Here is a 14025-nt window from a genome sequence, read left to right as displayed (position 1 = left end):
GGATTTCTGGCAGGATGGGTTTTGTTTCCTTGTTTGACAAAGCTCTGGGGGCTTGCAGAGTTCAGTAGCACTGAAGCCTCATCACAGAAAATTCAGATAGACAAGTCCATTCCCAGATTCAGTGATGTAATTGAGTAAACTCTGCTGTAAATTGAAAAGCTCCAGGAGAGACACTGATTAAAGTGGTACCTGGCAGTTTTTCATTTGACAATCAAATTATACCACAGGACTAATCAAAGCAAGATATCTACATGATCTATATCTGTATTTATAACATTTTCATCACCTCTGAAGCGTTAACTCCAGTTTTGAAATTCAGGCTGAGATCACTTTTGTTTTGCCTGCACTGACAGGCATCCTAAAGAATTCTAGAAATTCAGATTTTTCTTTTTTTTTTTTTTTTTTTTTCCCTGATGATTCTTCAGCCAGATAGAAACTCATTTCTTGCTCTTCCTGAGCCTTACAGAAATTCTTACTCCAGAGTGCTGGAGGCTGTAGGAAATGCATATCTTGTCTCCTTGGAGACCATAAAAGAGCTGTTTGTGTGAGCTGAACACGCCTCACAAATGACAGGCCTGGGTTCTGACCAGAGCCCAACTCTGCAAATTCAGGGCTTCTTCAAACTTTTACTAATTCTGCTGAGCAGAAAACTCTAGGAAGAAAACAAAAATTATCCTAGTTCATACTGAGAAGGTGTGTGTGCAGTTATACCAACACTTTTCTTTTTTGAAGCGTTTCCTGTATCTGTAGAAACAGCACTGGATGATTTGCATGGATTTAGTGAAGAGAGGATTTTAGAAAGGCTCTTTGCTCACAAAGTAAAAAAGGATTTTTTTAACAGGAAAATGCTCCTGTGCTTAAGGTTGAAGGGAGATGGAGGTGGGGAACAAATGTCATGTTCAAGGTCTGCAGAGGAGCTCATCCCGGGTGTTTGACACTCTGAAGGACAAAAGTTGGTTCTTCACACCCACAAAGTAAAATTCATGGATCTGCCACTGTGTAATAAACGCCAATCACTCGCTTTGGGGATTTTTGGAAATTTAATAAAAATTAAAAATTGTTATAAAAATTTAAAAATTGTTATAAAAAATTAGTAATACACATAGAATAATAAAAGTTCAACAATTTAGAGTAGGCCAATTTATGAGACAATAAGAACAAAGGGAGCAGCCCGGGCCGGGCCTCCTCCTGTCTAGACAAAAGCTAGCTAGGAGAGAAGGCAAAGAAAAGAGAGAAATCTCTCTCTTTTTGAGGCTCCTCTTCATGACTATGCATATTTTATTTAAAACATGATATTTCAGCTGGTTCTTGTTACAAAAGTTTTTTGTTAATCTCCAGGCACCTGTGAGTCTGTTGGTCCTTGAAAAGTTCTCTTTTTTGTTGATAAGAAAGGCCATAAATTCTTCTTCACTAGAAAATTTTAAAGTCTCTGCAACCGTTATCTCTGTGCAAAGAATTCTTATTTTCTCTCTTTCTTGAGCTAAAAAGAATATCACACACACATAGCTTCTAAAGCTTAATGTTAATTACAAAATTACATTCACTATATTATTCAAATGTTAATACAGCATAACTTTTCTACCTAGCATATCACATATAGTAAATATCTGCGTAGAGCCACACAATATGCATTTTTCACAACTGGTTTGGAGAAAAACGATGTAGGAGTCTAAATTATTACCGAGCTGTGCTTTCAAGTGAATGGGGAAGGGAGAGCCCCACTCATCGCTGCTCTTTATTTGTTTCTCCCGTTCAGATGCATCGTGGCAGAAGCCATGAACTCCAGAAAATTCCCCTCAGACCCACGGAGGATTTTCGCCGCTGCTAAAGCCCCCAGCCAGCAGCCAGCCCGCCTCCTGGTGGTGGATGTCACCTCCCCTTCCTGGGCCAGCACCTGCTCCGTGCTCTCCGAGGCTCTGGAGAACGCCCTGAGCCTGGCCTGCGGGCTGCCAGCGCCCTGCAGGCTGCCCCTGCTCAGCCTCTACGTGGTGCAGCCCCAGCAGGAGTGCCTGCTGCCCTTCACGGTATGCCCCAGGCTCTGCTGCTGCTCAGGGGGGAAAAGAAAAGTTATGATTTCTATCTGAATTCATAGCTGAAAGTCTGTGTGCAAATTTGTATCTTGAAAATCAGCGGTTCTCAGAGCAATCGTTTGGCGGCGAGGTGAACTTTCTGAAAGGGTGAAGTTGAAAAGGAGGAGTTTGATCTGTGTTGATGTGTCATTTTTGATCTCTGAACCTGATAAATTAGGTTTTGTGCTCTTCCTTCCTAAAACATCCATTTTGGAGCATCTGCTGCACCTTTCATGTGCTGTACTGCCTCTGTCAGAATTACCACACACATAATAATAATTTGGACACTGAGCAAATATTCCCAGTGTGTGAGAGGTTCTAGATATTGAAGGGGAAAGGTGCAGAGTTTAAATATCTGTGCTGAATTTGAGAAACATCCTGAAATCACAGAATCATCTGGAGATGTCTTCTAAGACTAAATCCAGTTCTAAACTCAGCCCTGCCAAATCCACCACTTAATCATGTTCCTAAATGCCACATCCACACAGATTTTAAATGTAGAGATCTAAGTCAGTAAGAACAAATATTGCTCTCATTTCAGGCTCTGCAGAGGAATAAATGTAGGTGGAGAATGAGTAGCAGCTCTGCAATAATAGTTTGGGAATACCAATATGCATCTTAAAGTTCACAAGAATTTTTGAAGTCATCCTGATAGAAACAATCACACTGAGCACTCCCATTTACACACAGCAGTGTAAACACACAGGACCAACCCTTCCAGTTTATACTTTCTGAAAAGTTTTGTCAAGTCTTCACATCTTAAAAAAAAGAGGTCAGGAGTAAAGTAGCAAATGTGATCTGCAAGAAGACTCTGGCTCGTGGTGGTGTTTGTTTTGTAGGAAAGGTTACAGATAATGTAACAAGGATAATCTGATGACTGTTGCTCTGATCAGTTGTCTTTTTTGTTTAAACAACAATTCCTCATTTTGATAGTCACGGTTCTTAACGACAGAGGAGCCTTCAGATCCCTGTTTTGTTTTGTTCATATCACAGGCTATTATATTTCACTAAAGTACCCCTATCTCATTAAAACTTCCTTCCAGAAAGCCATCTAGTTTTGATCTGAAGACAAGATGGGTAATCAAGTACTTCTCTTGATAATTCCATCCAGTGGTTGGATGAAATAATTGTCATTGTGAAACATGTACCTGTTTCCTGATTTGCATTAATTTGCTTTATCTTCCAGGGGTTTCTTAATATATTTACTCCTCTGGCTAAATTGAAGAACATGCTTGTATTTTATTCTTTCTTTCTCTAAATAGAAGTAGGTGCCTTCTCTGTTCTGGCTGGTAAATCAAGAACAAATTATAAGTTTAACTGCAAAACATTTTTACAATAACTTTAATAATTTCCAAGCCATTCTTTGTATTCACTCTGCTGGTTTTTTTGGGTGCTACATCCCAATAGTAGCCATCAGCTGCTGTACTGCAGCTGGTTTTCAGAGCTGTGTTAAAGGGTGCTGCTTAGACAAATCATGAAGCCAGGAAAGCCCCAGAGCTGAAAATAGAGATGGGGAGAGTCCGTGGGGAAGTGTCACACACACTTAGCCTGGTTTGAATCTTTCCTCAGGGCTGGTTCATGGTCTCTGCTCCCACTGGGCTCCCCAGCAGGAGAGTCCATGAAGCTTCCCTGGAAAGCGCAGGGAGGGCAAAGAAAGAGAGGCCATGATGGAAGTAGGGAGAGCAAATGGTGACAAGATAAGAAATCAACATTTAAGCATCAAAAAATGGAATGTGGGACTGAGTAAGGACTGAGCAGAGCCTTTGCAGCTTCGCACTCAGTCCCTCTGAAAGCCCAGTCATGGCTCAGGGGTGCTTCAGTGACTCTGAGCTCCACACATCTGAAGCAAACAAGTCAAATGTTCACCTGCTGCCTCTTCAGAGGGGGAGGTGACCTCTGGCAGCAATGTCTTGCAAGGTTTTAAATAAATTTGGTGGAATTCAATCAGTATTTTCCTTGTGGCCACAATGTGCCCGTGTAGCTGCTGGGTCTGTCCCAGCTCTGAGCTCTGGGTGAGGCTCAGGTGAGCTGACCCCCTGTGACCAGCAGCCTTCCCCCACATTCTGGAGAGGCATTTCATGCTGCTCACCAGCCTTTCCCTGCTCCTTGAACCCTGTTTTGCAGCAAGTGAAAGAAAACTTTGCCCGGATTCAAGCCTGCATCTCGGAGCTGCGCTCACTCCCGGCCGAAGGCTGCTTCCCGCAGGGGGCGAACGGAGTGGTGCAAGCTGTGCAGGATGGGCTGCAGCAGTTCAAGCAGTACAGCAGGCACACGGCAGCAGGAGTCTCCACAAATAGCTCTGTTGAGGTAAGGAGCTGCTGGGAGGGGAGTGGGGGCCGTCCCACATCATTATCGTGCTTTATAAATGTGGATTTCGTGTGCAGTGAGCATGCAGAAAAATTGATGTGTTCAGCACTCTGGCTGTTGCAGAGATCCACTGTCCAGAAGTCCTGAAGGAAGATACCAAGTCCTCAAATCCCTCTGGACAGATTCCCGTGGAAAAGGGGACATTTCTAGGGAATCTGATCCATTTTGGTGGACACTGTGGCTGTGTTTCCAGCTCTGAAAACACAGAATGTGGTTTTTTGTTAATGTGTGTTTTTGCATAAAGGGAAGGGAAGCTGCTAATAACACATGAGAACAGACGTGGGAGTGCAGAAAGCAGAGCAAGGTTCACAGGAGGAAGTATTTTTTTAAGTATCAACTGACATGAAAGGACAGAGAGTAATCGAGGGGAAAGGACTCACACAGAAATGGTGTTTTCCTCTGGACGGCAGAAAACATCAGCTCCAAACAATCTTGCATTTCAGACTTCCCAGGCTCCACCTGCCAGTCATAAAAATAAAACTGAGATTCCCACAAGTGAAATTTGTCAAGTCTTTCTGCTTTGTTTAGGTCCTTAAACCCTTCCAGAGTCTCACAGAGTCACGCTGTGATCAGGCTGCAACCGAGACTCACTCTCAGTGTTTGTCCAGGAAATTTTCTACTGATTTTCTGCATTTCTTGGGGCTTTAAGGTATTTTCCTGACCATTTGAAAGGTGATTTGTGCTTTAAAGCTGGGGGTTGGAACAAACAGAGTATGCTTTTGAGACAAGACCTTTTCTGACACACAACAAACTCAGGGACATTTTCTAGTACACTTGAAGGAACAAGCTACATTAAAAATTAAGTTAATCCATGGATGTGGGGAGTTTTTACTCCCCTAAGCAATCCTTGTTCCTCTAGATTATGCAATTTTTTTGTACTTCTCTTTGCAAGGGGATGTAAGACATGCTGCAGGGGCAGGCCCTGATCACTGACAGGCAGAAAGGAGTTTTACCCTTAAAAAATGTAAAAAAAAAAAGTTTAAAGAAAAGGCCTCTTTCTGCTTCAGATTCTTAAGTGATTGCAATTCTTCCCCCCCTCATCACAAGCATTTTTCTTTAATGCAGAGTAAGTTGAATTTTTGTTGCCTTTTCTCAGTATCAGCCCAAAACTGAATGGTGGAAATCACACCCACTGCTGCTCCCTTTGGAAATACTTTTATGATAGACTGTATATGTTAAAAAATATATATAAAATTCCCATTCAGCTTTCAGGGGGGGAGGCAAAGTTTAGTCTATCTGAGGTATAATTAATGTACAAATCCCTTCTTATACACAGAGATTCAGTGATCACAAGTGCAGAGCACAAAACCTGTAGATGTTCCTGCAGTGAACCCCTCAATTCCATTTCATATTGGGAGCCAAAGCTCAAAAAAAATTGCTTATAAATCGATTTTTGAATAGATTAGCGATTTCTGCAAGATTTCTCCTCTCTCCATAGTGAGACCAGTGCTACTCAACATCTTCACCTCTCAAGAGAGAATTGGGGTGTAGAGGCAGCTCCTTCATGCTCTGGTTTGTGTTTCAGATCACAATTCTGACCAGCCAGCCCAGCAGACAAATGGTGAAGCAGCTGGAAAAGAAGTTACAAGACATAGACCTGGTGAGCCTGCGAAGAATCCAGGTCATTGAGGTTCTGAAGAGAGATTTCCTGGAGCCTGAGGACATGGAGCAGTGTGTGCCAGCAGAGGAGCCCAGCAGTGGTGAGTGGGAGGCGTTTTTAGGGAAGTTATGGGTTTGGGCAGCACGACAGCCACTGGTTCTTGCTCTGGTCCAACGCCTGCCACTTCCCCTTGGGCCATTTAATGTCCCTTAGGTCATGGGAACTGCTGTGCCTGGAGGAAGTTTGTACCACAGCATTTCTCTGGGCCTTAGAACTTAAAGAATTTCATGTATTATTTCAGCTCTTGGTATTATTTAAAATTCACATGTGATACAGCTTCACTGGGGGGGGTTAAAGAGAAAAAGCATTGAGGTGTGGAGGTGACACACTCAGAGGCTGGAGAAAAGCAGCAGCAGCAAGCAGGAACTCTATCAAAGACCAAAAACCAGCTAATTAAGAGGCTTGGTCAGTGCCAGTGACTCTTCCCAGCAATGTGCAGCCTGGGAGAGAGGATTAAAAGAGGAAATTCCTGGTTTTTACTAAGAGACAGGCAGTGTTATTTGTCTTTCTGCTCAATGGTTACAGGAGGGACTGGGAATGCTGCAGGGAAGCCTTGCAAGGAGATGCTCTGTGCCTCTCTGCCACAGGGCTGCTTGAGGGAATGCAAAATTATTCTTAAAAGTGGATTTTTGTGTAGCCCTTTCACCCAGCAAATGGAATGAAAATGTAAATGTGGACATAAAGGTCATTGAAATGTCAAGGGATGAAATTCTAATTTTCTGAGTAGATGAACTCTTTGCTCTTGAAGAAAACCAACAGGGGATGAATAGGTTAGATAACTGGAAAAATGAGCCCAGCTGATTTATGATACCCACTGGAGCTCCCTTCTTCTGTTTCAGAAAAAAAAAATCCATTTTACTATAAAAAATTACAATAAAGAGCATTGAATTTGCAAGATCCAGCATACAGGAAGTGCAAGATTAGTGCTGTGTTGAACTAGAAAATAAATGTTGGGACACAGTACTTAATCAAGAGCTTCACTTCACTGAGGATATTTCTTCCATTAGTTTATTTAGGGGTTATTTGAACCTACTTACATGTTTAATGTCCAGAGCAGGATCAGGATATCCCCTCCATAGGCTCATTCCCAGGTTAGTTCAGCTGGAAAAGACTTCAGCAGCTTGAAAACCTCACGTTGGCAAATCTTAGAAGAGTTTTGATTTAACTGATTTAACTAAAAAACTGATTTAACTAAAAAGCCCGTGGAGGGCAGGAGATTTGAGGTGGGAATAATCTGAGGCAGTAATCAACAGGATACCTGGCCTTTGGATGACTGGTCTCTAACTGATAACCTGAGAAGGATTATTATATTATTATCATTATTCTTATCATCATTATTATCATTATCATTATTATTATTATTTCTCTTGCCCTGCCCCGTGACACTCCCTGAAAGCAGCTGAGCCTTGCCAGACCTTTTGCTAACAAAGGTTAATATTTGCATGTGCTGGAGATAACTGCTCCCAGCTATTTCTGTTTGATAAGAACAAAACAAGCCCTGCAGACAAAGCCCTCATGCCTTTTTTATGACCACAGCCCATCTCCTGCCAGTCCCAGGGCTCCTTTCTCTGCTCTCCAGGAAGTTTGAGACCCATTGCACAGGAGATGTTGGAACTCCAGCCTGGTTTTTTTCCTAATGAATGCAGTGAATTTCTTTTAAAATTGTCATGTCTTGTGCCAGCTGCAGATGTGTAAGTGATTAAATATCTATTACAGAGGAAAAAAATTTAAAAAATAAAAATAAACCCAGGGAAGTATTTACTGAGGGAAGAACTAAAGCGTTTACCAGCCCCAAAACACAAATAATTCCAATAATTCCCCTTGTCAGCCGTGTTTTGCTGTTTGTAGAAGTCAATTCCATGGATTTTCTGGTGCTTTGTCTTCTGAGCTGTTAATGCCCCCTTCAGTGCACATCCCTGAGAGAAGCCCAAGTCTAAAATCTGTAGGAAATGCATCCAAAACAGTGAATTCTGCAGGGAAACAGGAGCAGGACTCAGAGTCAGGGCAAGGGGCTGGCAGTGGGAACAGCTCAGTTCATGAAGGACAGATTCCAACTAAAAAAAAACCCAAAAACTAAAAACAAAACAGAGTTAAATGTCCTGGCAGCCAGGGAGAGTCAGAGAGGATGATAAGGAAAGGTTTTTAGAAACAAGGGCAGTGTGAAAGATCTGTTGTGAGTGGGAGCTGAGTCTGCTGCAGAGACACAACCAACATAATCTCCTCCTCAAGGCTGGGAGCTGGGGACAATCAAAAAGTGTGTCCTGCAGAGCATTTAAAGAATTACAATCATTACAGGAGTACTGGATTATTTGCCAGCTAGAAATGAATTAATTTCTGGGGGGTTTTCTTTGGTTTTGGGGTTTTTTTTTAATGCATAAGTGTCATTTTTGCCAAATGGCATTAGAAATGCTAATGCATAAATAAAAGATTTCTCAGTGTAGGTGGATGTAGCACTGTTTTCTAATCCCCTTGCTGGCCTGGTAAACACAAGGGGGGGAAAAGGCTGTTTCTGCTATTTATTCATCTTCTCAGAAAGCCTTTCCACATCCTGGCTGTATGGTAAAGCTATTAGTGTACCTTCTGTTTTTACAAGTTATTATATTGCATGTCTTATGCAATTTGCAAATTGATTTCTTTTTTTCCTTCACTATATTTAATTTATCCCACTTTATTTTTATTTATCTGATGGACTTCAAGCTAGCTTCATATCTGGATGCACCTTTGAGGAATTATTTGTGAGTGGTTTGGGGGATTTTTTGGGGTTTATCTTGTTTCTGCCCTGCCTAACTCTGCTGTCCAGCCTACATTTCTCCATGCTTAAAAATTTGTTTCTACACCCCACCACATTTGTCTGCACCTCCAGCAAAGGAGTTTAATTATTGCTGGGTATGAGAAACCAGAGAAATCTTTTCTATGGCTAAAAATATTGGTGCTTTTCCACCTATTTTTTCCTTTTTCCTGCAGATATGGCAATCCTGGGAATGGACATCGAGGTGCAAACTGTAGAGGACAACATCATCAGCCTGGAGATGCTGTTTAAAACGTGGCTCCACGACCATGGCACAGAGAGGGAACAGCTCCATCTCCTCCTCCCCTCAGGAAGTTTTGGCCATGCTGCTGCACCCAAGAACACCTTAAGTATTTCATTTTCTCTCCCTTCTGCTCCCCTTCAAGGAGCTCCTGAATCCCTCAGCCTTAAAGGTTCCCCGGGATTGTCCTGTGGGCACCTTCCCTCCCATTTAGAGCCCCAAGTGAGGTCTGTGGATAACTTTGGAAAATCATCAGGCTCAAAAGCTGCTGCTTTGCTGCCACAGGGGCAATTGTTTCCATTCTGCAGCAAAAATGTGAATTTTCAGCCATGTGGTCAAGGTAGAAAGGAGCCTTTTAGATCCTGAGAGTTGAATAGCTCTAAAAATTGTGTTCAAAACAAAGAGTCCATACCAGAGCTGCAGTTAAATAAAGGCTGTCTTACAGAGGGACTTGGGGACAGATTGATGGCTCGTGTCAGGCTTTAGTATTTCCCTTCCCCCAATAGCTGCCAGAAAATATTCATTTTTAAGTGTTTTCAGCATGTCACGTGCTAAACATTGACCTGACCCGTTCTCCTTCTCCCAGTGTGCCTGAAGTGCGACCTGCAGGAGAGGCTGCTGGACCCAGCCCTGCTTTCAGGGACAGCTGATGGCACTGGGAGGGCAGCAGATGCCACCTCTGCCTGGCACGTGGCAGCCTGGCCACCCTCAGCTCTGCACAAGCTCCACGTGCTCAAGTGAGTGGCGCTCCTTGTCCTCCCCTGGGTGACTGGGGAGGGTGCAAGAAAAGCTTCACTGCCCTGTGCAACGCCGCCCTGGGGCCTGCTGACATCACCAGGGGTGCTGGGGAGCCAAATTCTGGGGTGAAAAAACCCCATTTCCATCACTTTTCCTCTCATGGAACAGCACAGCCCACGGTCACACCACAGCACTCAGTGAGTGACACCACAGGAGTCGTTCATGCAAAAGTTCTTTCAGTGAAATGTTTTGTTGTTCTGTTTAATTCTGCTCTCTCATTACCTAATGACCCCACAGCAATTAATTGGATGTCAGGGCCTAAGCAAAGCCTCACAGTGCTGCGATTTTGCCTAAGAATTCCCTTTCCTGGCAGCAGTTCATGGCGCAGAGATGCTTTCCAGTGTCTTTTCTGAGGTTTATCCATAGGAATAAAGTGTCATTTCTAAGCTGTGCAGTTGTTCTCACAACGATGAGCACTAACAGGAGCTGTGTCCTGGCAGGGCTCTGAAGGCTGAAGGGGTCTGTGAGTCTGTGCTCTATGGGCTGCCCTTCATCATCAAACCCACCAGCTGCTGGCAGCTGGACTGGGATGAACTGGAGACAAACCAGCACAGCTTCCACGCTCTGTGTCACAGCCTCCTGGTGAGTGTGTGGGAAGTGATGGGGAGGGATGGGAAAGCAACAGTGAGGCCACACCTTGTCTGCACCAGGAAACATTTTAAAAGCTGCAGCTTCATCTCACAGGTCAGAGTTGGGCTTGTAAATCCTTCCATGTGCTGGAAAGATGCTACAGCTCATCAGGCCTTAGGGAAGACCCTCAAACCTACCAGAAATGTGTGTTTGGAGCTGTGAAGTGCAAGTGCCAGGGTTGGAGTTGGACTTGTGACTTTAACAGTGAAAATGATTAGCCAAGTGTCCAAATTTATGATGCTGGATTGTATCTCCACTCATCTCTTTAGCCCAGAAATAAGTTTTGCACCTTTAAAACTTGATCTGAGAGTGAAGGAAGGGGAGAAGCAGAAGCAGTGGAAAGTCTGAGGCGGTTGCATTCAAAATTCGTTATTCATTTTTTGTGTTTGTGAATACTTTGCTTGTTAAATAAACAGGGTTTTTCCACTTTTCTCCAAAGAAATATTTTCCTGAACCAATAGGGGCAGGGGTCGCTTGAATCTGCTTCCTAGAGGAATTCCTTTGGAAGTTTCCTCCCAAATTTGCCCTAAACCAGGACACCAAGGCTTGGAGTGTGGAGAACTGGCCGTTACTGACCAGCCATAAAGCAAAATTGGGTGTTTTTCTTAAGAACTGACTTGCTAAAAAACGAAACCAATGCTGTGCTGTCCTGAGCCCTGCTGCAGGCTAGTTTCCCTTCCCTGCTGTGTGAGTGTGCCTGCCCTGAGCCCACGCTGGCAGTGCTGAAGGAAGGGGCTGTGCCTGTTGTTCACACCTGGATTCTGCCCTTTAGAAGAGGAAGTGGATGCTCCTGGCCAGGCATGAGCCCCAGAGCACCGGGCCAAACTGGAACGTGCTGGTGCATCCCTATTATGTCATCATCCCCTCGGACTCTGCCACGCTCCTGGTGAAAGCAGTGGCCAGCAGAGAGCTGCTGCTGCCATCAGCCTTCCCAGCCCTCCTGGCTGAGCACCCTGAGCACGTCAGGGGCCCCATCGAGGTGAGTCACTCGTTATCAGCTCTCCTTATCACCTCAGCAGATAACCAGAGGAGGAAATGGCTGTGACAATGTCTAGCTGAGGGTGACAGTGCCCACAGAGGATGCTCCAGCTTGTTGGCTGATTCTGGGCATGGGAAAGGGTAGGACTGCATCCTGCAAGGGAAAGTTTAAATCCATTAAGATCTGTCTGGAGATGCCTCTTGCTCTATACACGGCTAAGAATGCTCCTTATGGGTTGCAGAACAGACAAAAATCCCTTCTCCTTTCACTGCAGGGCAGCTTGGAGTGTCTACAACACTGTCCCTGAAAAAGAAACCAAAAAAAACCCACAAACAAAAAATGCAAACCCCCCAGCCTCTACCTGTCACATCCTGTAGCAAACTCCAGTTCTTCCTTCCAAGCAGAGCGCCCTGAACAGCCTGGAAGTGGAAGTTGCTTACAACCCCTTGCACCTGAAGAGCAACCTCTACAAATACCTGAGGAGTTCCCTGTACAAACCTCACCGGCAGCAGCCCCAGCCCCGGGAGCAGCGCCCTGAGCGCCACCAGCCCAGGCAGGTGAGTCCCTGTGTGTGAGCAGCCTGGGTGGGCTCTGATGTCCCCTCCTGGTGACATTCCAGCAGACTGTGCCCTCCTGCAGGCACGGGCCTCCTCCAGGGGCTGCAGGCAGCTCCCTGTGCCCAGCAGGGGCAAGGTGAGGCACAGGCAGCACCTCCTCCCACAAGGATTTGTGTTTTGTCCCTGTCTTGCAGCCTCAGAGCAGAGCCAAAGCTGCAGTGGCTCCCTTGCTGATGGCTCCCCCTCCCCTCCAAACGTTCAGACCAGCAGCAGCAGCCAGGAGAGGCTCCTGTGAGGGCTCCCTGCTGCCCAAGGAGTACGAGGAGTTCCTGCAGTGAGCACCAGGCTCCTGTGAGGGCTCCCTGCTGCCCAAGGAGTACGAGGAGTTCCTGCAGTGAGCACCAGGCTCCTGTGAGGGCTCCCTGCTGCCCAAGGAGTTCCTGCAGTGAGCAGCAGGACCTGCCCCTGGGCTGCCACAGGTCCTGGCTCAGCAGCTGGCCGGATGTGGTCAGGCAAGACACCGAGCTTGGCCTTGGCCAGACAGGCACTTCCCATCGTTGGTTCCTCCTTGCTGTTGTTTCACGGTTGTGCTCGTCACCGAGCCGGTTCTGCAGGAAGTTTGCTGCTGGGGACCCTCTGTCCAGAGAGGCAGCTGTCCCCTGCAGCAGCACAGCACCATGCATTTCCTGTTCTTGCCAGCACACAGCACCAGCCTGCCTCAGATTTGGGTTTCTGAGACTGGGCTAGCACAGATGACAGATCTCTGTCAGCAGGAGCAGAAGAGCTGCAGGCAGGGCAGGGAGGAAATCAGACAGACAAGGCAGGCAGCAGTGCTGAGCTGCCCTCATCCCACAGCAGCAGGCTCAGTGGGTGAACAGGAATGAAACAGGGCTCTTGGATTGTACCTTAAAGCCTGGAGTTGTGCTCTCCTAGGTGATCTGGTTGCTTCCAAGACTGGCCTCACTGTCCAACGCCCAGCTCATGAAGGGGGTTGCAGCAAATGCCCCCAATGAGAATTCCTGCCCAGATGCCAGCCTGTTTTCAGTGCAGGTGTAGGGCAGGTGCCCCTGGCACGGCAGGAGCCAAGGGCAGCTTGACCAAGCCAGGGTGGGGTGGCCTCACTGAGCCCCTGATGCCAAGCACCAGCAGAGTTTGTGTTCTACTTACTTGGTTCTGAAAAGCTGTTTCAAAATAAAGTTATCCCCCATGGAGCTCACTCTCTGCCTGTGGTTTCTGACAGCACTGCTGTCCCACACTGACCTGTGCTTCCTGGGAAGGAGGCAAGGGCAGGAGACAAGCACCACAACCCCATCAGAGCCACCTCTTCTCGCTGGGATCCCAGCTCTGACAGGCCCAAAGGCAGGGGCTGGCTCTTCCCATGCCCTGGCATCTCATCAGGCACCACACCAAGGGCAGGGACCACAGCAGACAGGGCAGACACCCCTGCAGGCACAGGGGTCGTTGGGGGCAGGAAGGAGCCAAGGGCAGGAATGAACACACAAACGGCCCAGCCTGGAGCCTGCAAACCAGTCAGCAACATAACAGTGACAAAAGGGTTCAGGGAGGGGGCAGCTGGGAAGCAACAAAGCCTTTGGAACCACCTCAGCCTCCCTCAGATTTCCTAAAACCCAGTAGACTTTTTTCCCCTTCTCCTGCAGCAAAACCCCAGTGGACAAGAGGACCCAGCAGAGGGGAACAGCCACAAATTTGCCCTGGCCACAGCTGAGCTGTATTTTTACAGGACTGAGGCTTCCCCCTGCAAGCTGGGCATCAGATAAATGACCAGAGCTCATCACCCTGTCACCATCTCACCAGCCTGGGGCCCTGAACCTCCAGACTTCCCCAACAGCTGGGCTGAGCTGGGGCTGCAGCAGTCATGCTCAGCCCCCTGCACAGGTCCAGCACAGTCCTGCCTGTCACCTGCCTGTTCTGTCAG

General features: G+C 46.2%; 1 protein-coding gene across 1 annotated transcript; it reads left to right on the top strand.

The window, feature by feature from the left end:
- Positions 1-1028: 1028 nt before the first annotated feature.
- On the top strand, positions 1029-13887 carry M1AP (meiosis 1 associated protein). Its single transcript, XM_063401350.1, has 9 exons — positions 1029-2024; positions 4194-4376; positions 5962-6136; positions 9061-9234; positions 9712-9862; positions 10364-10505; positions 11326-11532; positions 11937-12089; positions 12284-13887. The coding sequence occupies exons 1-9, from the start codon at positions 1776-1778 to the stop codon at positions 12425-12427; spliced, it is 1578 nt and encodes a 525-aa protein (XP_063257420.1). The 5' UTR covers positions 1029-1775; the 3' UTR covers positions 12428-13887.
- The last annotated feature ends 138 nt before the right edge of the window (positions 13888-14025 follow it).

This window comes from Prinia subflava, chromosome 7 (genome assembly GCF_021018805.1).
Source record: "Prinia subflava isolate CZ2003 ecotype Zambia chromosome 7, Cam_Psub_1.2, whole genome shotgun sequence".
Taxonomy (NCBI): Eukaryota; Metazoa; Chordata; class Aves; order Passeriformes; family Cisticolidae; genus Prinia; species Prinia subflava.
This window is presented reverse-complemented; position numbering and strand designations above follow the sequence as displayed.